This window comes from Hordeum vulgare, chromosome 2H, assembly GCF_904849725.1.
Source record: "Hordeum vulgare subsp. vulgare chromosome 2H, MorexV3_pseudomolecules_assembly, whole genome shotgun sequence".
Lineage (NCBI taxonomy): Eukaryota > Viridiplantae > Streptophyta > Magnoliopsida > Poales > Poaceae > Hordeum > Hordeum vulgare.
This window is the reverse complement of record NC_058519.1, coordinates 185,742,659-185,767,594: the sequence shown is the minus strand read 5'-3', so window position 1 is coordinate 185,767,594 and position 24,936 is coordinate 185,742,659. Positions and strand designations below refer to the sequence as shown.

The 24,936-nt window shown below is 44.8% G+C and overlaps 1 protein-coding gene and 1 pseudogene across 1 annotated transcript; one reads left to right on the top strand and one right to left on the bottom strand.

The window, feature by feature from the left end:
- Window positions 1–386: 386 nt before the first annotated feature.
- On the bottom strand, window positions 387–7,188 carry LOC123425774 (probable proteasome inhibitor). Its single transcript, XM_045109495.1, has 9 exons — window positions 6,862–7,188; window positions 5,351–5,537; window positions 3,944–4,111; window positions 3,592–3,636; window positions 1,835–1,912; window positions 1,725–1,753; window positions 1,576–1,636; window positions 1,407–1,484; window positions 387–652 (listed from the first exon to the last, which is right to left on the bottom strand). Exons 1-9 carry the CDS (start codon window positions 7,022–7,024, stop codon window positions 583–585), a joined length of 879 nt encoding a protein of 292 aa, XP_044965430.1. The 5' UTR covers window positions 7,025–7,188; the 3' UTR covers window positions 387–582.
- LOC123426073 lies at window positions 7,153–8,153 on the top strand (annotated as a pseudogene).
- Window positions 8,154–24,936: the final 16,783 nt, after the last annotated feature.

Here is a 24,936-nt window from a genome sequence, read left to right as displayed (position 1 = left end):
GAGCGAGACCAAGGGGACCTCTCTCTCATGCACGCTGGAGTCGGCCGTCAGCGTTGCGAGTCTCTCTCATGCACGCTGGAGTCGGCCGTCAGCGTTGCGAGTCTCTCTCTCTCTCTCTCCCTCGCTCCCTCAATTTTCACAATTTTTTAAATAAAATAGTCCATCAACGAGGATCGCTTGGAGCACCCGTGGATCTAGAGTAACTTTTTGCGGTGATACTGCATATGGAGATGCAGGGGGCAACTTTTGAGGCTACTGGTGGATCTAGAGTAACTTTTTGCGGTGATACTGCATATGGAAATGCTGGGAGCAAATTTTGAGGCAGACATTGCAAATGCTGGGACTAGGAGACGCACCAATAGTAGTTTAGGTAAGAAGCACAGAGGGATACGAAGACAGGTCTATATACAATTGTAGAGGCAACCGTTACAAAGCATTGTCTGGAAGGTGAACACAGAAGTTTACGTTCATGTTCCCAACTTCCCAAGCAGGGTCTACTGCAACAAAGTTCAGGAGCACAGCAGAAACAAAGCAGAGTCATTCAGCGCAGGGTGCAGGTGGAGGTTGGTATGAAGCTGAGTCTCAGAAGTCTGGGCCTTGCTGGAAGAACTCGAGGTCTGGGTGAGTGCTTCCACCTGGATGCCTCGAACGCCTGCGTGAACAGAAAATCAGGAAGTTGACATCAGCTGTTCACGTAGAAATAAGCATAGCAGTTTCAACTACGTATATGTTAGTGAACCGTGTTCAATGACTTCCATGACGTATAGACATATGTATATTATACTGAATGTTGCACTGGACGCGAGTAAGCGCGAAAAAAAAAATGAACTATAAGAATGGTTTGTTTCTTCCTTGAGATAACAAACCTACTTAAAGCGGTATCAAGTACAATAAGGCTTGTCATAATGGAAGTATCATAGCTAGTACTCCCTCCGTTCCTAAATATAAGTCTTTTAAGTGATTTTACTAGGGGTCTAGATACGGAGCAAAATGATTGAATCTACACTTTAAAATATGTCTATATACATCCGTATGTAGTCCATTAGTAAAACCTCTAGAAAGACTTATATTTAGGAACGGAGGGAGTATCATGCATGCCAACTACACAACTTTGATGATGTAGCATAGAATTAAATGAAGAAAGAGAGAGTTGAGTATCATATCATGATACCGTATCATATTAAATGTTGTGCTACTTTATGTCTTGCATGTCAATAAATTACCTATTATATGATACTAACATATGATACTATGCATTACGGGTGTAGTATCATAGACTAGTATCATATGCATGATACTAGTCTATGATACTCCCCATTACAACCAGCCTAAAAGGCCATCTTGAGCCTTACCGGCTGCCAAGCATAAAGTGGGTCTAACTAACATGTTAAGAATAAACAACTTACCTTACAAAGCGAGATGGTTCAAATCCTGGAACATCGGGCGGGCCAATTGGATCGTAACGGCCACCAGGTGGAACACTCCTATTATGAAATATTTGATTGTGTTTATGACAGCAGCAGACATGACAATAAAATTACTTTAATGAAATATTTCAAGGAAAACTGAACATACCCAGGGCCACCAAAAGGAGCAGGAAAAGGATTTGAAGGGAAGAAGCGTGGATCATTTGGACCTGTAGTAATCAAATAGTTTCCAAGTTAGACAGTACAGAGGTACAAATGTACAGAGATTCCATAGATATTCAGTTGACAACATATTACCAACGTGCATACTACCACCCGCACCACCACTGCAAACAATAAGACACATGGTTAATTACGTGTGGAAGTACTGGTCTGTCGATGTTTTTACATGATGGTAGGAGACAGACCTGTGAGGGTAGAAACCTGCACCAGGAGCAGGGAAGGTGTCATCATGACCAAACGGAGCTACTGGAGGATAAATCAGGCTGTACCACAATACATAGAAGGAAATATTAGCCCCGTTATCAATATCCCATAACCAATTCACTACTAGACTACTTGTCCTACAAGAGCGCTAGGGAGTGCAAATTTTGGTAAAACCGAACATAAGTTCACATGAACCCCTTCACTAGTTTGTGCACTTGTAAATTCAGAAAAATTCTCTGGAAATTCATGGTACTATAATTCAGGCAAAATATATATAATCATATGCATGATGTAGCAAAAGGACAGGAGTATATAAGTTGTACAACAAAAATACGTTAGGCCTTGTTCTGTTGACAGGGATTTAGGAGGGGTTTGCATGCATTGAGGTGGATATAATCCCTTACAAGTTTTTTGAGAAAACGTAAAAAAGCCTTTGCGTTTCATTGCATTGAAAAGAAGGGGGGGGGGGGGGGGGGGGGGGGGGGGGGGGGGGGGGAGGCTAGTACATCAGCGTTACAAGGTGATCAGTGGACGTCCCAGGATGTAGGCAGGGTTATCCTGAGCCCTTTAGCCCCAGTTATCCTAATCCCTTACAAGTCAAAATCCACCCCAATCCTCTTGAGAAGAGGTGTAACCGAACAAGGCCTTGTGAGTTTTGCTTCGGTACACCCCCCTTAAAAGTTTGCACGAATCTTAAAATTACTTAAAAGGCTATCACAATATTATTAACCTGCAGATCCAACATATTCAAAAGACTATATTATCCTTTTTGATTGAAGGAGTACCTTCTAATCTGCATTGAAATCCATAAACTTTCCGGGGGGGTACCAAAGCAAAGTTCTCTTTTTGTATCTTACTTTTAACGTAAAGAACAAATATGTTCATAATTTCTATCGAGATTTTGTATATACGCCATTATGCCTAAACTAAAATTTTGTAGTGCCATAATGTTTCTGAGATTTTGAGAATGTCAGAATCTATAAACTCGCGAAGGGGGTACATATGGACATGAGTTCATTGTCATCTTTACCAAATTTTCAAGAGAAAAAATATTTTCTTGTACTTTATCAGCGTGATTCATAAAATGAGTGTAAAGACACATTATATATTTATATATGCCACAAATACTATCAGTAACATATGTGATATCCAAAGTAACATTAGTAATAACTCCATGGATATTCTTTTCTTTACTTCCAACATACATCGAGAGAATTTGCATTAATCAAGACAGTATAGAGTAACCATGTCAATAGGCGCTGTAGTACTAAAATTATGTAGTTGCACTAAAATTAGATGACAATACAATTTGTGCAAGGACATGCATGGGCAGCCCGGTGCATGTAGCTCCCACTTGCGCAGGGTCCGGGGAAGGGTCCGACCACTTTGCGTCTACTGTACGCAGCCTTTCCCGACATGCATACTCATGAAAATTGAACCACGCCAGTTGATATCAGGACCGAAGGTATGGACCAAGACATTCAGCTTGTGATTGAGGCAGTGTAGGCATGAAAGAAGGCAGCAAAAAACTAGAAAAGACTAACTAGTGGCTAAGCCTTAGCGTGCTGCGTCTTCTCTTTTCGATCATGATATCCTACTATTTCTAGAAATCTAAATACATTTAGATTCTAATTATATTGGACAGGGCACAATAAAAACATAATACAAAGTACCCAAAAAAGGTAAATAAAGGAGTAACACACAAAAGAAGATGAAATACAAATGGTTGTTTTCATACCCAGCAGGTTCGGTAGTCCTTGCATCCCGCAGAACATTTTCAGAACTGGAAGAAGTGCCACATGTTAGAGAATTACTAGCAAATGGAGTCAGGTACAACAGAAAAGCTTTGGAAGTAACATTCTAGGCAAAGGAGGAAAATCATCAGAATATCACCAAAAAAGCCCAAATTTCCAAAATAATGATATTATTTCATTGGTACCAAGCAAAAATGCAACATGGAAGTATTTACAGAGGGCAATATACTAGATTTTCTGTTCACAAGGAGATAAACAGAAACCTAGTCTGATTTTTAGTGTCAGAGATGGAGATGGGACAATCCACAAGAAGTTTAAAACCCAGCATAGAAATACCTGTTTATTGATGAACTGCTCTCAACATCAGGCTTCTGGGCAGCAGCAGCATCCTTACCATCCAATTCAACCAATAAGCTTGAGTTAAGGGTATTAATGAAGCCCGCAAAATTCTTGTACATATCCTTGTAATTCTTGGGCTGTTCTTCAGAGAAGAAATCCTTCACACTATATACGAGGAACCAGAGTCAAAAACTATAAACTGGAAGATCCACATGTGGGCAGAACTATTCAACAGAAGGCCAGCTAACAGAGCAGCCACCCAAAATATTTTACATAATGATAAACTAAAACATGACAGAATTGTCTGTTGGCTGTACTGGGTCTTGCTTAACAAAGAAATTAGAAATGGGTGCAGTATTACTTACTGCACCTTGTATCAAACCGTGTATCCATATCCATAGCTTGTGCAGAAAATCATACTCAATCGAACAAAATACATTTCTACACTAAGGTATGTGTAGCAACCCAAGTTATCACATACTCCCTTGTGCAACTAACATGTTAGCAGAACTCATAAACAGACTCTGCAAATCCAGCTCGTCCTTACTTGTTACACGATTTATACTGTTCAGTTTATAGCGACATCGTTTCTACAGTGCTGGTTAATACTCCCTCCGTTCCTAAATATAAGCCGTCTTGAAGATTTCAATATGGACCACATACGGATGTATATAGACGTATTTTAGAGTGTAGATTCACTCATTTTGCTCAGTATGTAGTCCGTATTGGAATCTCTAAAAAGGCTTATATTTAGGAATGAGGGAGCATAAGTGAAGCTACTTAACAAAAGAATGTGTTTGGTACCAACTCGCTGATTACCAGTGTTCATGTGCATACAACAAAGCACAAAAAACCATCGGAGTAGTCTTACATACAAAAAAAAGTCTCCATACACATAAAAAAAGAACATGGTATGTGTAGCACAGCTGCAGTATGGTTATACATCATATGTACAAAGAAACAGGCCTTGAGTTAAAATGGCATGGCTTACAATTCATGTTGCTATTTTACGAAATATTTTAGTAAGTCCAGGTGGAAAGGATGGTGACAGAGTAAACGGATCATCACCACAAACTGAAATATTAATAGCAGCAAAGAAAAATTCCAATTTAGCCCCACTTGTTAGTAAGCAAATAGTGTGAAGGTGAACAAATCATCACTACCGGCTGAAATATTAATTGGAGTGAAAATTAGCACATAACATACATATGTCTTAGATCACAAACCATATTTTCTGTGTCTAGCAAGTAACATGTGTTCTAGTAAGTTATTGCATTGCTCTGGTGTGGTCTAGTGCTGCTGGTAATAGTATCCATTGTGTTCTAGCAATGTTATATCAATAAGCAAATCACATGGAACCTAAGAATAGTCTAGATAATAATAACAAATAAGACTGGAACATACTTTATCTGGACATTGCAGGGTTCCTTGTGTTGTGCCTCAAGATCCAGCGCATCAATAGCAAGGAAGTCATCAATCACTAGACATTTCACTAAAATGCGCTTCTTCTTGCCCTCCTCCTCCTTGGAGTACAAAAAGGCATAGCAATTATCCATACTGTTCCACCCATCAATTCCCACCTCATCGTCAACTAGAATTAAGCAAAATAAAAACTTTAGTTATATAATGAAAGGCTGGCAATTACAATACAAGTAAGGACTTTGCAGTCTGCACGGAGTCAATTTACTCTTTCACCTCACAACAAAATGTAAATAAATTCCCATGAGTAAACCCATTACACGGACTTTAAACTCCCATTAGAACTTACACTTGGTATATTCCAGTCAGAATGACTGGTAAATCAGTTCCACAATGCAAGCAGGAATATGAAATCACGTGTTCCATTCCTTTAATGACTGGAATTTTCCATCTAAGCTAAGTTTCCAAATGTAGATGTCTATTCCTGACTATTAAGATAAGTTTGACAAGAAAATAATTCTAATTTTTATCTCTCCTACTTAAAAAAATACTAAAGTCTGTCTTACGTCGTCTTTTCGTCCAACTCCCCTCGCCTAACCCTACCTACGCTCTCTCCCATCCCACCTTGGTTTTATTGATTTTTTTCCACCAGTTTTCCTTGAATACCGACTCAACTCCTCCGTGTCTTATTTGGCTTACAAAATAAAATTATGTTTCTTTGGTAAGTCAATAATGTTATGTGGGCCAGCCTATCAAGCGTGGAGTCTTCTCCCTTAATTAGAGTCCTAGTTGATTAAGCAATTTGTTAGGAAAGAAGAATATTGTTGTTTACTTTATCTACTTTTCCATAATAAGGGTTGTGTCAGTTTAGAGATCTTATTAGAGTTTGAATAGATTTACCAGCTTGTAGGTCAAGTCTTGTCTACAATATAAAGGGACCGACCCCTCTCAATAAAGCAGAGAAGAAAATTGTCGTTACAAGGTTCAGTCACACATGCAAAAAATAGGAATTTCACTCAACTGCATGGATTGAGCTGCTAATTTTAGATCAGAAAGTATAAACACAAATAACAGCGCAAGAAGCGGTACACTGATTCAGAATTCCAAAATGTTATATTACTACCAGAGAAGATCAAACCATAGACCATATATCTAGGGAAGGGACTGAAAGGATCCAAGTGAATTTACGGAAACAATTAAGCCGTTAAAATTTGATTGACTCAGGACAAATTTCTCAAGTTAACCAACCACGCCTGAAGCAGAACAAGCTGCTACTGGTTCAGGACCTTGCACCATTAACACCTGAATATAAACGAAATATCAATCTACATCTATCCACTCGGAAACTCAACCCGGAAGTCATCGTCATCACAGATGCAACAGGAACCCTAAACATGGGGTCCGTCGAATTCTAACTACTCGTAGTAGGCTACAGTACGCTCACACTAAAAGTCACATACGAAACCCTAGGGCTAGGGGCGTAAAGCGGAACGCACCTGCGGGCAGGGGGTCGGTAAGCGCGGCAGGACCAACGGCGCAGAGAGAGTATCCAGCGGCGAGGAACGCGGCGTTTGTGGCAAACGCGACGCCATCGTGGGCGCCGCGGAAGACGGGGCGCGCGGCCTTCACGACCGCCAACGCGGCCGCGTCAGTCACCATCGTAACGCTGTGGGCGTCGGTCGACCGCGGCGAGGGGCTAGAGGCGGTGGCGGAGGCGTCGTCGGTCAGCGCACTCGGTTGTGCAGGCGGCAAGGCGGTGGTCACGGGGTTTCGAGGTTTCTGCAGAAATGCCTCTTTATCGACGAACTGCTGTCGACGTCAGGCTTCTTGGGCAGCAAACTGGTTTGTTCGGTTCGGTAATTCGGTTTTCTTTTATGGAATTCAGGTTATTTTAGGGGTACAACCACGGAGTGATGTTTATTTGAACATATTACAAAGCCTATCTCTCATCTCCCCTAATAATAAAGCGCGTAGCGCTTCTGACGTACGTTGCCGGCATTTTTACAAAAAAGCCCCTATGTTTTTCAATATTCAACCCGCACTTCTTTTTTAAGTATAAAAACTGTTCAGTTAGAAATTTTGCAAAAAAAACCCTGCGTTTTTCAGTATTCAAAGCTTCGTCGTCGCTGACTCATTCGCCTTCTCGAAGATGCTGCTGCCGGCGCACTTCAAGCCCGCCAACTTCTCCAGCTTTGTCCGGCAGCTCAACACCTACGACTTCCTCAAGGTCGACCCGGACCGCTGGGAGTTCGCGCACGCCTCCTTCCTCCGCGGCCATACGCACATCCTCCGCCACATCGTGCGCCACCAGAGCAGCATCAAGCGCGGCAAGGGCGACATCGAGGACGACGACGAGGACAAGAGCAGCAGCAGCAGCGAGATGCTGGCGATGGAGGTGGCCTGGCCGAGGAACGAGCAGAGAGCCACGGAGGAGCGTGTGGCGGCCATGTGGCGCCGGGTGCAGGAGACGGAGCGTCGGCCCAAGCAGATACTCGCCTTCCTCCTCAGGGTCGTCGGCAACCCCGACGTGATGCGCCGCCTCGCGGGCAGCTCGGCCAGCGGCCCGGGCGAGAGCGCGGAGGTCAAGAGGCCGCGGCTGCTCCTCGACAGCGACGGCGCGGGGGTCGACGGGTTGTCGTACCAGCGCAGCGGCAACGACCAGAGCCCGGAGGCGGCCTTGGTGCCGGAGCCGAGCGTGGACCTGTACTTCGCCGGTGGCAACGGGTTCGGCGACGTGTAGATGGACGGCTCCCCGCCCTACGGCTTTCACATGGACAGCGGCTACTGACTGCTTCCTTGGACGCCGGCTGTCGGTGCCGGTGTATGTATGTAGATAATGTTAGCACCATGCCATGCCCGCACACGATGATGACCGAGCAGTTCCAGGTCGCGGGTGAGCAACGGCTCACGTTCGCTCGACAGCGAGTCGCGAGGCGCGCGTGCGTGGGGCAGCGGAGGCTGATCGCGTGGGAGCTACGCCCCGTTAGCTACAAAACCGGTCGTAGTTAGTGGCTAGGTGTGGTGCATGCATGCATGGGTTAGTGGGCATTGTGGTGGCCAGGTCATGTGTGCGTGCGTGTGCTGGTGTGTGTACCTGACTATAAAAGCCTCCCGTGTGTACTGCTTGTAGGAGCCCCGGCGTGTGTTACCGAGCGTCGGTATGTGCCGAGCTGTAGGCGTCGGTGGGTTGTCGAGCCAAGTAAGAAGGATCTAAGAAAGATGTAGTGTTCGTTGGGACTCTTACATAGGATTTTTGAACATCAACAACTTACTACGAATAATCCAGTTTATTTAGACTGAGTTGAAGGAGTAAGTTTTATTAGCACAGAAGAAGATTACGAGCTTTTGAAATACAATAGAATTTTCATAAAGTGAATCCTTATGTATCTTACAACCAATTTCATTGGAAAATTTCTTACAACACGTGAACATGTCCATCATTCGGTATACATATATGACAAGGAACATAAGATGGCTTAATCTGCAATCCCAGACAACATGAACCTCTAAAGAGAATAATTATGGGAAAGTGAGATGTTTGCCCTATTGCAATGCACACCAACTCTTTTCATGAATGACATTTTTTGAACCCAAAAAATATGTCATTTTTAAGACCATTTTTCTATTAAATTAAGATATGTCTTATTAAGCAGGACATATCTTAGCTGAATGGAGTACCTACAATAGTGACGATGAGAATAAAATAGTAACGCCCCAAACCAAACAATGCAAACTTTGTTTAGCCATTTTACAAAGATGGCAAGGCCGACAGCATAATTCTTCATGTTGAGAATTGTTAATGTGGGTCATAAATCAAACAATTACTCGTGTTATAGGCTACGGGATGTGATGCTCTTTTTTTCTCCCGGTGCAACGCACGGGCATTTTTACTAGTAATAATAAAGCACGCAGTGCTTCTGTCATACGTCGTTGGCTATTTTGCAAAAAAGTTCCTGTGTTTCTTGGTATTAAACCCGCAGTCCTCTGATAAGTCAATCGACGAATCGTTATGGGCAAGAGAAAAAAAATGAGCTTGCCTTGCATCTCCACCACTGGCCCCCGCCGCAGTCCCCATCCCCCGCCACGCGCTGCCGCAGACGTCCCCTGCCACAGCCGGCCCATGTCGCGTGCTGCTATGCGCCGCCCCCGCCCGCTGCAGCCGGCACCCGTCGCGGCGCCGCCAACGCCCCTCCGCCGTGCGCCTTTCCCACCCCTGCAGATTGATCGGTGGTTGACGCGCCGAGGGAGACAGAGGCGGCGGCGCAGCGGAACCGGAAGCGGAGCGGCGCGGGGCTGCTGGACATCACGGAGGGGAGAGAAAGACATCCGCCGTGCGCGCGGCAATCCCCGGAACACGAACACCAATGCCAGCGTCGATGTTGTCGCGTGGCGTCTAGGCGGTGCTGGTGACCTCCGGCCAGCTCCGCAACCTCGACCCGCAGCTCCAGGTGTCGCCGCTCCTTCTCGGCAACACCCTCATCGCCGCCTTCTCCCGTGCCTCGCCATCCCGCTCCTCCACCACATCCTGGTAGATGTCAAGCTCCGACAATAGTTGACTGCTTGTCTGTGCAGTAAGATGATGATCTCAATCTTCCAATGAATCACTGTCAAATCCATCTATTTCAACATTGTTTGTGTGTATCTATCTGCTCTGATCTGATGTGGTGTGCTCTCTTCACTCAACTGCAGGACGTGTGCTCATTCTGGACCCTGCACATGAGCAACGGAGTTGTGGGAATGCCACAGTAAACGCTGGTGGTTACGGTGGGTTCCGTCTGCATTTGTCGGAAGATGAGGATACGCCTGCTGCAAGTACTCCAACAGACAGAGAGGTAGGCTAAGATTCTTGATGCTTATCACTGAAGCTTGGTCACAACTTAGGCTATTGTGACCCTGTTGGATCAAATAAATCAGAAGATGGCAGTACATGTACTTGTATCCTTTAATGATTCAATCCTGCATAACAGTTATGATGATTCTGTGGATTTCTTCTTTGCCCTGAGTTACATTGTTTGTTCCAGGGATGCACACTTGTACAATCTACTTACTTTTGTTCCATTTGTTTGTAATCTTTCAATGAATGGGGAAGAATAAAATTGTAGGTTCAGTATGCCATTTTCATCTTGCCTATTGTGTGTTTCTTCATGTCAAATGTGCTTGTGGTTTTAATGGGGTTCTAAACTTTGTGCACGTGTTTTCATTTTCAGTCACCTTGATGGATTGCATTGTAAGTGAATAAGTTAGTATAGTAGCAAATATAGGCTTGTAACAGTCAAAATAATTGGCTCTTTCCTCTGCTACACAAATATAATCTTCTTCTTGTCGTGTGCTGTTATAACATGGGTTGAATTTTTCCCCTCCAGGTGCTACCCCTTCTCGTTGCCGCCTTATCGCTGCTCTTCGCAGCGGCGACTCCGATTAGGGACGTCGCTGACACCTGCTCCTCGCAAGTGTAGGGTATATATAATCCCTTCCTTCCTTCCTTCCTCCTTACACCTCCATGCTTAGTGACTGGGTTGTGTTCTCTCTTGCTCATGCAGCTGGATGAAACATAACTGCTTTGTTGACTTGATAAAAACAGTAGCACTACATGCTTAGTACTCCATTAGAGATAGTTAAGTAGGACGAGGAAAGAGTATGAGTCTGAAATAGCTTCAGTAAGAGCGAAGTTTAGGATATTTGTAACTTCAGATCAGATGATTTTGTGAAGAGAAATAACCTGAGGACGAGTACAGTACTGGTGCTCTGACTCCTGCACCTGAATTGCACTAATACCGTGGCACACATGCATGGTAGGCCGAGAGAGCTCAAGTTTTAACTTCACCCATATGCATCACGCCATAAAAACGTTTTCCAACCTGCCCTGTGTAAAACCGCAATGCTGAGGATGGACAGTAATAACTGTATGAGAGTCGATAGCCATGGCCGGAGCCAAAACTTCAAAAGGGAAATCCAAATAGAATCTCCTCCCAACAGCCCGTCCCTTTTGCCAATTCTTTTATCCGCCAGCAAGCAAATAATTCCAGCATAACCACCGCCATGTTGTTACTTCAAAAGGGAAATCCAGATAGAATCTCCTCCCAACAGCCCCTCCCTTTGCCAATTCTTTTATCCGCCAGCAAGCAAATAATTCCAGCATAACCACCACCATGTTGTTAGGATGTTCTTCCGGTAACTCATCTCTTGTATTGAAGCTTAGTATATTTCATTCTTGCTGGCTGGCTTGCACGCTTGTTGAAGCGCACTCTGATAGCTCATCCCGCTCCCTGGTTGCATGATGATTTCTCTGGCTAGCAGCAACAACGCAGGGGTGATGGCGACCCCTTTCTCCCTCTCGAAGGACTGTTGGCAAGAGCGGAAAGAAGGACAAGCGACGACATGGGCGGGGTACCGTGTCAAAAAAGAGGACACATATCTGTGGGTTTTTGAGTTATGCTTATTGACTAAGGATGTGGGATATTATTATTTTCTCCCGTTGCAATGCATGGGCTTTTTTACTAGTCGTTTATATACACGCACATACACTCGTTTCTATAAACGCACACATACGCACATTCTATCCGTTGAGCATCTCCGGCAAACTGAGCCGGCATATTATTTTGAGATTTACGAAGTCATCATAGGTGTTTCGTCCTCGACGGGAACGTCTCCTCCCATTAAAAGCATATCGTCGTAAATCCTGAAATATATCCAAGAATAATGCAAGTATTAGGATTTGTATCATGGTGGACTCACATACCATTGTCCATCTAACCATCCAACCACAAGTTGGTTTGTAACCACGGAGTGATGTTGAGTCGTGGATTTCCTATATGAGTCGACCAGACAAAAATACGAAGGACACGCCTAGCGAGCGCAAGGCCCTAGTTCTAGTGGACGAGCACACCCTCAAAAAAGAAAAGGAAGAATACTCATGTGTCGTAAGGACACCTGAAAAGAAGACCACATGTATTTATTGGCGTTTTAAAAAATTCAGAAAGTCGTAACTTTTGGTTCGAGTGTTATAATTTAGAACCATTTTTACTATTGGATTTCTTGCAACGAGTTCTTTTAAACTAGATCTCATATGAATAGGTTTTGACAAAAAAAATTCCGAGCAACTTTGTGTGCTATAAGGCAAACTTTAGTGTTATAGGCAAGCAACTCCTTTCCCCTAGTATGACACCTAAATCAATCAAACTCGCTTTAAAATTCAAATCTGCTTTCAACGTTGAGTATCTAATGACAAGTTCTTCAAAACTAGATCTCATGTGGATTGGTTTTAACAAACTTGTTTGGGCAACTTTGTGTGCAACAGAGTCAACTCTGGTGCTATAAGGAAGCAACTCTTTCTTTTTGGTCTAGTAGGACTACCTATGTGACAGCCCCAGTGCACCCCTTTTTTCATTTATGTAACCTTTTCTTATATGGCATCCTTGGTTGTTAATGAGATGGATGTGAGACTTAGTTGTGTCTTTATTTCATGTGCATCATACATCATGCATGTCATATTCATTTTGCTTCTTGTTTGATCTTGTGTTGTGGTGCCAACTTGGTGGTGTATGTGATTGCATATGTGATTGTGTGATCTTGTGCATGAGAGTGGGTGCAACATTGGCTCCTTCAAAACATTCCTTGTTGCACCATGATTTCAAACCCCTCTCTCCTTGTCGGGACCCCGATCCTAAGCCATAGGAATCCAGCCTGTAACACATCGCATCCCTTTATGGTCTCACGCACGGTTAACTCCACGGCTGCAGCCTTACCTTAGCCGGGACCGTTTGCGTCTTTTGACTCACGTATGCGATAGTGTCGCTAGCATTCCAATGTCAAAGAACCCGGATCGACATGTCTAGTCATAAACCAAAGTGGCAGTTCCGCACAAGGACAGGCATACATGACCCAACAAAGCAGGTGTCGGTCATCAACGAACGTAGACGAGTCGTAGCAAGCTACAAGGACTCCATTACGTCGCGTGACATTTCCCCAAAGGGGACAGACACATCAGCTAAGAAGGACACATGCCAGTCAACCAATGTGTCCGGAGCAGTAGCGAACTACCAAGGCTCGTTGGATCACAAAGGGGCATTTCCTTGTAAGGAGTGCTACTAAAGTTCACGACTAGGTATTCGAACCCCATACATATCAAGTACGACACACGTACGCATGGCATACCGATATGTATAGATACATCGATGGCATCACAACATAACCATAAACATACAAGCTTTATTTAAGAGGCTCGGAAGAGCCACACACATATTATTACACATTAAGGGTCTCACGACCCATAATAGCAGTCATACAATACAAGCCAGCGGAAGAGTTATAAACTGTCTGGGTACAGACAGAGCAGCTAGAAGGCACATGGCCTGACTATACTACAGAGCCGACGTAGGGCCAGATCGTAGCTGGGACACCAGCTACTCGTCGTCGTCGATGTCTACGAAGAACCCTCCATTAGGGTCATTAGCAACCTCTGCAACATTTATTAAGCAAACATGAGTACGAAGGTACTCAGCAAGACTTTAGGATGACTAACTACTCATGCAAGGTATCAAGAAGGTATTGTGGGGTTTCATGCGGAAAGCCAGCATTTGACTCGTGGCTAGACAACTTGCTTTTTGAAATTAGTTTTGACAACTTGATTTCTCGCACACGAGTCCACCAACACCACAACAATACACTATCGTGGAATCATTCCGTCTCCATACGGAAATGCCGTCCACGACACTCACGCTTATCTTGACAATTTTATGAGTAACCATTGAAGTTATCTATGAACAACATATGTCTCCAAGTAGTCCATATCCGCGGACGCGGCTATTCGAATAGATCATAACCCTGCAGGGGTGTACTTCGTCACACGCGCTCCCGCCACTTATCGCCATGTGCACGTCATGCACCTCGGCAACCTTCAAGCGGAAGCCCAGCGAGGGAGTCGGCCACGACCGTTAATCACACTAGTACCTAGTCCAGGTTTATCGCCTATCTGAGAGTAACCCGTACGGAAGTCCGGCCGAGGTTTCCGCCACAGCCTCAAACGATGTGTGCAGGGTTCCCAAGCCCACCATCCGGGTGCCACTTGGTACACCATGCCACTGCCTACCGCATCACGGTCCACCTCTCAGGTCAGCACCATGCACGGCCTCCAGCATTACTATAAACACCAGAAACTACTTGCAACTCCTGGACCGAGTACTACGCGATTAATAGGCCGAGCGGGGTCATATTTCAGGGCCCAGCATGTGGTAGTATCTAGTCTTGGATTACATACACGGAACTCAGTTCCTAAGGACGGTTCCAATGAAACAACCCGCCATGTACTCCTACACAACCTTTCACCGGTACCTTTACCAAATCAAGTTCAACACACGACCTTTGCTCACTGAACACATTCCACATTTCTGTTCATCTCCCAGATGACAGACCATACACAACTTTAAGCATAGCATGCATAGCAGGATAAGACACATCATGGCTCAAGCAACTACCAGGTATGCTAGGTTGCAAGGTTCGGCTATTTACTGTGACAAGGTTAAGTCATGCAAAGGAAGTGGGTCCAACTATCGTGGCAAAAGCAGTTGAAGCATTTGATCCTAATGCAATAATTAGGTGCAGGAGCAAGAACATAGGTGTTATCGGGATGATCAAAAGGGTTGCTTGCCTTGTTGCTCAGAGGAGGAACGATATCCGTCGGACGGATATTCGGTGGAATCCGGGGGTGCGGAGCCTACCGAAATGAATGGCAACATTCAATAACAATCATATGCAATCAAAATGATGCATGAGCATGGCATGAGAATGCAAATGATAGGTTATTATAATCAAGATGTTTTAGGTTTAGCGTTGATTTGAATCACCTTCGAATAGCAATTTAAACGGGTATTCCCGGATACCGGTTTAATTGATTCGACCTGATGCTCAGATCAACCTAATGCTAACATGCATGAAATGCCATGTTATGGTACTGATTTACCCCTAGGGCAGTGTGTGATCATTGTATTTATAATGAAATTTGGATATTTTTGCAAATTCCATTTATAAAGTGATTAAAAGAATTGAATTATTCCTTATTTCACAATTTAGGGTTCTGTAACTTTTTCAAACATAGTTGAAAATAGCATAATCAGAATCCTTGAGTTTTTCTGATACTTTTTCATATATAAATTATTTTCATTGGAGTTACAGATTAATTTCTATGATTTTTGCAATTTTTAGCAATTTCCTGAATTATTTTTATACTGGAAATTCCATTTATTGCATCAGGCTGACGTCAGCAGGTCAGCCAACCTGTGCAGGTCAAACCTGACAGAGGGGCCCCACTGGTCAGCCTCTCTGGGACCAATCCCGCGCTGACCAGCCCCTAATTGGGGTTTGACCAGGCGTGGGGCCCTCTGGCAGCGACTCAGGGGAGGGCGATTAGGCCCTAATGGTCGGCCACGTCGACGGCCACCGGAGGGTGGTCGCCGGCGACCAAACCCGCGGCGGAGGGCTCGCCGGAGGCGACCTAGACGGCGCTGCACGGCACGAAAACGCACGCGGTTGGTAGCTACAGCAAGCCCGCGAAGTGGCCGATCTGGCAGGACCATCTGGGGAGGCTAGAGTCGCCGGAAGAGGCGTCGGCGACGAGCCGGAGCGGCGGCCGAAGCTCGGGCGTCGTCGGGGCTTTGAATCAGAGGGATCCACGCTTAGTTCTTAGCTGCTACGGCATCTACGTGTCGTCCTGGAGCTGCTGGTGCTCTCGGGAGGACGAGCTGGACATCGGAGGGCTACCGGCGACGAGCGGCAGCGGCGGTGCTCGTCGGGCTCCGGTGAAACTAGGGCTAGAGGAGGGGATCGACGGGGAAAACTTAGGGAAAACCACCGCATGCTCACAGGGAGTGCAGAGAAGAGCTCAGACGGCTCGGGGAAGGCCTGGGGGCGACGAATCGACGGGAGATGTTCGGCGGCCGGAGGAAGAAGACGACGGCGTTGTGGGCGTTGCAGGGCGCGAGGAAGCTTCGGCTTCTGCAGAAATGACCAGGGCGACGGGGCGGAGCTAATGGCATGCTCGCGGAGGGGATCCTATGGCCAGAGGCACGGCCAGCTCGAGTTCGAGCTCGGCTCTAATGGCGGCAGCAGGGAGAAGGAGGGGATCCAGGCGGAGGAGGAGAACCGAGGCGGGGAATGGATAGGGGAGGCTCTGGGGAGCTTATCCCCGTCGTCGCCAGCGCGAACCGGCGGCCAGGCAGGCACGCAGGTGCGTGGCCGCGCCGGAGGAGGCGGCGGCCACCTCCTGTTGCCTACTGGCGCGGGGAAGGGGACGAGCGGCGAGATGGGCTGGGCCTGGCTTGGGCGTCAGGTAAGCTTTTCCCATTTTCTCTTTTTTGGTTTTTTCTGTTTTGCTATTTAGTGCTTTGCTAATTATTTCAGCTCCAAAACAAAAGGTAAAAACTAATTTTGACCTCCTGAAATATTTGTTATAATATCCCCACTCATTTCCAAGACTTTCAACATTTTTGGAAAATTATAGTTTCTGATTTCAAATTTTAAATTTGAAACCAGTGGCTTTTGCATTTATTTAAAATGCTTAAAGTGTCAAGAAAATAGTTTTCTCCAATGCTCATTTACTTTCATGATTTATCAGAAAGTTTGAACATTTCTTGAGGCCATTTTGGGTTCATTGATTTTGAACTAGTTGAAATTTCCTTTAATTGAAATGGTGGCTAGGGTTTTGAGTTTTTCCTTTGCCACTTTGTTGTTTTTGTTGAAACTTCTTAGATGCAAATGCAAAGAAGACATGAGCACAATGCTATATTGGTTAAGGGTTAGGGATGTGACACTCCTCTCTTATTTCTTCTTGAGGCAGATTTCTAAGTTTCTGTTTTGGCCATTATAAAATGTTCATCTTTTCCTAAAAATTCTTTGGATAATTCTGGGTGGCAACACTCACTTATTGGAAGTTATTTTCCTTTTGTTTTAATTTAAAAAAGGCCCAAATTTTATTTAAACTAGTTATTTTACTTTGCTTTAAAATGTCCCACCTATTTTTATAAATAGGAGGTTCATTTTATATTTCCAAAAGTATTTTTACCTTGGAAACAACTCTTTTCTTTCCTCCCTGACTTAATTCAAAAGTTCTTCGGATATTTAAAATAGCCCATGGTATTTTTTTTATTTCTCTCAGAGGGAGTGAGAGCAAGGCCGAGCCACCTCTTCGGCCCAGAACCCCTTCGGTCCAGCCCATTCCCGCATTCCTTCTTCCTCCTGCATTCTTCACCCCTGTACGACCTCCTCCTCCACCACCGATGCTCTCCAGCCATCATCAGACGGCCAGGAGCATGCGGATGGAGATATTTAGGAGTCCCTGCCATAGCTTAGGGTTGTGTGCATTCCTCCTCGCTGCCGCCATCTCCTCTTCCCCTCCTTCTTCTCCCTCTGCTAGGTAAGATTCAGAGGAAGGTAGTGAGATTCAGATAGTTCAAAGAAGGAGCACGGAGCATCGCTGCCATCCCTGCGTCCCCTTGTCACAGGCAGCCTTCCCCCGTGGCATCCAAGATGGCCGCGAGGATGCATGTGGCATCCTCGGTCCATTCCCGCCGCTAGGGGAGGCCGGAGATCTCCCTGGCATCGCCTCCACTGTCGCCATCGTCAGAGCTGGAGCGGCTTCACCGTAGAGCTGCCTCGAGCCTCTTCTTCCTCTCCCTCGAGCAGTTCCTCGTCGTCGTGCCCAGGGTGAGCCGTCATCGCCCCTTCTCCCCTCTCTTGCGCGTAGTTACCCTTCTCTATGTGTGATCGTCGCCAGCGTCGTGCTCCGCATGGCTGGAGCATCAGCTCTGTCGCGCTGCTGTCAGAGCCTCCCTCCCGGTGAGTTAGTCACGGGATCGAGCCCCCCATGTCCTCCACGTCCCCCGCAAGTAGCCAGCTTCGTCGATGAGTACATGTAGCGTCGTCGCCGCCCTCCCCTGTTTCGCTCGCTGGCATGGTGGTGATAGATGCAGAGGGACTGCTCAAAGAGCAAATCCCCCCCTCTTTGTCAAGTTCCGGTGCATGGCGTAGTGGTCAGTGGCTTGTGGTAGTACCCAGCGCGTCGTTGGTTCGAGTCCCTGGCGTGCCCCTTTTTGCAATTTGTTTTTCCCCTATAGCTAGTGGTGGTAGTTATTATCGCAGGGTTCGAATCCCCTCTCTGACCAGATCCTGCGCAGTAGTGCAGTGGTGTGGTGTGTGTGCGCGTGAGCAGAGGTGCAGGGTTCAAATCCCCCTCCCTGCACCATCCTTTTTCCTTCTTGTATTTTGTTTTGAGCACATGTGTAAGTGTGTGTGTGCCCTGTGTGTGTGGGTACACATGTGTGTGTGTGTGTGCATGTGAGTGTGAGTGTGTGTGTGTGTGGGCATGTCCCACTTGCATACACTCACTAGGGGGCATGGTTCAATGACCATTGAGCCCATGCATTTTATTTTGTGTGATGTTGTTTTGAGTGTTTTCCTCTTTAGGTAAATTCCAAATGGGGAGATAGACAGATTTGGAAAGTTTCCACTTTAGGCAAGATTTGACTTATAAGTTGAATTGGAAACTATGTGCAATTTATTTTCTTGCTTGTGGTGTTTTCCTGAATGCAACCATGGCAGTATAATATATGGATTTCGGGTAGAAAATCCCAAGGAATCCAATGCTATTACTAGAATATGGTTTTGAACATTTTTGTAGAAAGCCCCCTTGTGGTGAGGTGGCAATAGTTTTCTGTGCGTAGGGTGGTTCATGTGCATGGTTAGAGGTACTGCATGCATGCATCATTATGACTGTGGCATCATCTTCTTGTCGTATTTATTTCCTGCTTGTTTATTTTGGGTAGCTAGTGGGACCGGAAACGAGTTCGAAGAGTCCGATGAGTTCGTGCAGGAAGATCAGGATCAGTTCCACTCTAAAGAAATCACAGGCAAGATGATCGTGACCTTGACACCGTTTCTAGCTTTGTTATGCTTAGTGTTACGTTTCCTTCGTTACATCTCTGTTGCCTACCACATGATATATAGGCCATCAAACATTGCCATGAAACTTCAAACACCTTCCCTCCTAGCAAATATTATTTGGCTAAGTTAGGCTTGCTCAACCACTAATTGTTAGCGTTGCTAGTTGCAGGTGCCAGCTGGTTCATGTGATAACATGGGAAATTTGATACCATAATATTTAATTGCTATTTAATTAATGCACCTATATTCTTGGTAAATAACAGAAGGCCTAGCCTTTTGCCGGGTGATGTGTTCCATTGTTGTCGCTTTAGTTTCGGCTACCGGTGTTTTATTCCATAACTGAGCGCTCCTAACACGTTCGGGATTGTTATGGAGACCGGCTCAATAAATCGTATAGTGATAAGACTTGTCTAGCAGGACCCAACTTTGGTGTTAATTTGCTAATAACTTAATGATAAAAAGCATACAGAATAGCTACCCCGAGGAATCTAATCAACCCCCCCGGGCCAGTGCTCCTCATGAGTGTTGGTCCAAACTAGAGTCGTGTGCGGGGCCAACCCGGGGAAACTCGGGAGATTTCTATCACGCCACTGTTTTCTGCGCTCATCCGGTCGTGTCCTGAGAACAAGATACACGGCTCCTATCGGGTTCGTTGACACGTCGGGAGGTCTTGTTGGGCTTGTCTTACCTTAGCGATATATCTTGCGCATTTGGATTCCAGTGAGACTTTGGGTCTTCTCAGGGTTGAGGTTTTCCTCTAAGGAATCCGACGAGATCACATGGTTCGCAGTAGAGGATTACTATGCAGCCTGTGGTAATTTGTGATGGACTAGTTGGAGCACCCATGCAGGGTTAAATATTTCGGAAAGCCGTGCCCGCGGTTATGAGGCAAACATGGATATTTTGTTAACATCCGGTTCTAGATAACTTAAAGTAATTCAAATAAAACTTGCCAACTGAGCGCGTAACCGTGACTGTTTCTTTCAGAGCTCCTTCTCTGGTCGAGAACACGGTGGGGTCATGAATGACGCAAGTAGGTGTTTAGGATCACTTAGTGATCAATCTAGTCTTCGACCGTCTTGCCTAGACCACCATATTTAATTTATGTTCTTCGTAAGATAGGCACTATATATGCTTAGGATGCTGCAAACTCAAACATTTAACCCTACCTCACCTATTTAACTTAGTTAGACTCGATACAAAGGTCATGAGATTGCTGAGTTCTCGTGGCTCACAGTTTACTACAAACACCCACAGGTACAGGTACCCCAGATGCAGGTGTTCCCGAGGATACCTAGCTGAGATGGGAGTTCGACGAAGACAGTGGCAGGCTGTATGTGACGTATCCCGAGGACTAGAGGCGATGGTCGTGATCGTGGGACTAGCAAGATGGGATAGCATGATTTTGCCGTTTATCTTGTCCGTAGTCGGACCCTGTCTTTTGTATGAATAATGAATGCTTGGTGTGGAATGTAATTTAGCATGTGGCGAGTGTAAGACGAATCTTATACTCATCTCTCTATTATGTAATGGCAATGTTATCCTGCTTGCGATACGCTTAGATGCGATCCTTTCCCTTTTGAGGCCTCACCCCCAAATAAGGAAAGTGTCGCATCTTTGTCGTTACAACCTATTAGGTTGGTTTGTGTAAAAACGATAAATCACGCAAAACTTGAGGTGTCTTTAGTGTTACATACAAACAACTCCAATGCACTATATGTACCTACAAATTTCCCAACTTGCGTATTGTGGTTGCTCAGTTGTCTATTGTTGATGGTTAGTTGTCTACGATTGATCCTCACTTGCCTACAAATAATATGAAATTGCCTACTATTGATGGCTAGTTGATTGTCGTTGGTAATTAGTTGCCTACCATTGCTTCTCAATTTTCTAACTTTATAAGTTAGTTGCCTACAATATTATGAAAAATAATGATACAAAACTTCATAATATTGTAGCTAACTAATGTGCAAAGTTAGGCAACTGAGAAGCAATGGTAGGCAACTAAATGCCAATATCAAGCAACTATACATCCATACCAGGCAATTTCAAAGTCTTTGTGGGCAACCGAGACTCAACCGTAGGCAACTCACAAACAACGAAAGCAATTGAGCAGTCATGATAGGCAAGTTGGGATAATGTTAGCAAAAGTTCATGGGTACAAATAGCCTAGTGAAGTTGATTGCATGTAGCAATAAAGACGCCTCATGTTTTGTGTGAAAGCACAATTGCTCCCTAAGGTGGTTTTGGTAATTAATCACAACATATGCATCATTGGACAAATGAATTTATTCAAGTACATTTCAGAAAAATTTCAAAAACATGCTTTGGCTATAGGATTGTGTGGAGATGCCCCTTGATGCAAGGAAGGAATAGGATTGGCTAAAGCTTCAAGCAAGAAGACTCTTCATTTTACACTTTGTGACAAATCACTTTGAGTCCATAGGAAAGCCAATACTATTAAAAGGGGATGAGGTATTATGTTGAATTGGTTGCTCAAGTGCTTAGAGATAGCCATCAAAAATAGTCAGCCACTTTCCCAAAAAATATATCTGTCTCAAGCCACATATGCAAAATCGGTGCCACCAACATTTCCTACTTGGCCAAACCGATTTTACACTTAGACAGATCCTATGCCAAACCCACCGTCTCGGTACAACCAACATTTCTATCGGTGCCACCGAGATTGGGTGACCAATATTCTGTTGAGATAATTTTAAGCTTCGGAATTTTCGAGTTTGAAGTCGGTCTCACCGAGTTTGGGAAGCAATCTAGGTCATCGTATCGGTACCACCAAGATTCCTATATCGGTCTCACCGAGAATGCAAAAGTTGCCACATTTAGTGCAACTCGGTACCACCGAAATTCATTTCGGTGTCATCAAGTTGGGCAATAATGTTGTAACGGTTGGATTTTGGGGGATGCCTGTATATACCCCTCCACCTACTCATGTGTTGAGATCACGAGATTCCAATCCTACCATTTGAAACCTGATCTCTAACCTCCCCAATTTGCTTTCCACAAAATCAATCTCTCCTACCCATGCCAAATCTGATAGAGTGATTGAGTGCTGACGAGACTATCTTTTGAAGTACAAGAGCAAGGAGTTCATCGTTCTACCACATCTATTACCTTTTGGAGGGTGGTGCCTCCTAGATTCGGTAGGTGTCTCTTGGGAGCCTCCTACTTCATGTTGTGGATTTGAACCAACATGTTTGTAAGGGCAAGGATATCACCTACTTCGTGAAGATCTACCATGAGTGAGGCTAGTCATGTGTGTACGGAAGACGTGGTGGAATAGACAAGGCCGCTTCTTCATGGACCCCTTGTGGGTGGAGCCCTCTATGAACTCTCGGAGCCTTTACCCACCGTGGGTTGAAGTCTCTACTAACATGGACGTACGATAGCGCCACCTATCAGAACCATGCCAAAAATCATCGTGTCAAACTTTGAGTTTGATCTCCCTGCTTTACCCTCTATTTTACACTTCCATGTTTTACTTTCCACTGCTATACTCTTAGATATGCATGTGTAGGGTGTACTTGACTAGTCATAGTTGCTAAAACTGGCCCCCACTAAAAATTGGGAAAAGGCTAAGTTTTATCAAGTCAAGTAGTCTAATCAACCCCCCCTCTAGACATACTTTTGATCCTACATTGTGTGATTTCGTCATTTTTACACAAATAAGTCTAATAGGCAGACCTACTTGGCTAAAAAGAAGGAGTTTCTTCCCTATAGCACTGGAGTTGCCTCCGTTGCACACAAAGTTGCCAAAAAAAGTTTAACAAAACATATCCATATGGGATTTAGTCTTGAAGCATTTGTCACGAGAAACCCAACCATGAAATCGGATCTCAATTTTGACACTTGGTTTAAAAGATATAGCTTTTTTTCTTTAAAAGGAAGGAAAGTAATTAATTGTGGTCAAGGAGAGAACTAATTGCGTGCGGGTTTCTTTTTGAGTTGTTCAGGTCACGCGCGAGTATGCTCCTTCCTTTTTTGTGAGTTTCTTAGTCGCTAGCTGCATGCGCTTGCAACAGCTAAAAATACAGTTGCACTTATTAGCATTTGGGAAATACACATGGCTCCTTTTATCCCTACTATTAAAGCAAAACGAGTCGTCGTCGTCGTAGCGATGGTTCGACATCCCATCGATCCCCTGCACCCACCTCCTTCAAGTGATTGCTATCGATAACGTGACAACTAACGATCGCACAAAGCAGCCCAATAATAATCAGCCCAATAAAACATGCCAGCTCGTCCCACAACCACCGGTCCAAAATTCTAATTCTAATCCAGCCAAACCCACGACCAAGTTCCATCGATCCCGCGAGCAGATCCAACAACCTCGCCAACACATGTCACCGAGCCTGGCTCCAGCGGCCTCGTCAACGCACATCGCCCAGCCCGAGCACACGTCGCCAGGAGAAAAACACTAGTTTATTTGTCCGTCTAGTCGGATGACCACATCCTTCTCGCACGAGGAGGAGCCTCTAATGCAATCAACCTGAGTTGCCTGCGTTGCTCGTCAGCTGTTGATGCATCCTCCTGGCTCATCTTCACAGTTCTTCACCTGTCGTCGGCTGTTGTTGCGTCCTAGTGGTGTCATATTCACAGTTCTTCACCTGTCATCTTCTTCGTCTCACATGAAAAACGACGGAGAAGCTCATCATGCCCTAGGTTTGTCATCTTGAACTATCTCCTACAAAAAATGCTTTCATCACGTATCAACAAAGTAGCTACAGAACACGTGAACATGCGGCATCTCACCCAATTTCATATTATGTACACTTGTTCAATCCAATTATAAAGTCTTATCATGTTCTTATTGCAAAAGAATACGGTTTTAGTGAATAACATATAGGAGACAGAGATGTCACAGGGAAGAGGGAATATGTATGATAAAGTAAAAGGAGGTATGTGTATGCCAATCACATGTCTCGACATAAGGTATACAGTAATATTTCACAACTTATCCTACATTAATTCTTATCAGATGTTGAATATGAGAGGACATCGAGGCAACAACCCACCATGACCCATCGACCAATGTCTGGTTTTTTCATACGCGACCAAACAGACACTACTAACGACAGTGTTTCGTCTTCTGAAGATGATGACAATATGCCCACACAACTCTGTATGATGGTTCCCATAGCCGGCAATCTCACGGCCTTTTGGCCAGTGTAGCATGTCGAAACCCAAAGTGGTATCGCCCTTACCCATTGACATATTTTTCGTTAGAATTTATACATTTCATAACCAAAGTGGTCCATAAAATGGTTCTTCAGGAAATCATTCTCGTGAAGCCACCTACTATGAGCCTTGTGCATCACTTGGAGGAACACATAGCAACAGTGAGCATGATATTGTTTCATATATAGCGCCGAGGCTCGACACTTCACAGACTGGTCATGAACACCTTGCTTCAAGTGCAGTCATTACATCAAACAAAAAATAGAAAAGGCAAGATCAATATATAGCACAACGAAATAGGTTAACACTTGAACAGAACGAGGAAATCAATGCACGTTGTAGAGCAACTAGGAAAAAACACATGAGGAGAGGAATTACCGTCAAAGAGAAGCCATGCAACATATGACATCAGAAGAGAAGGAACGGAGTAGCGCCCTTAGAAG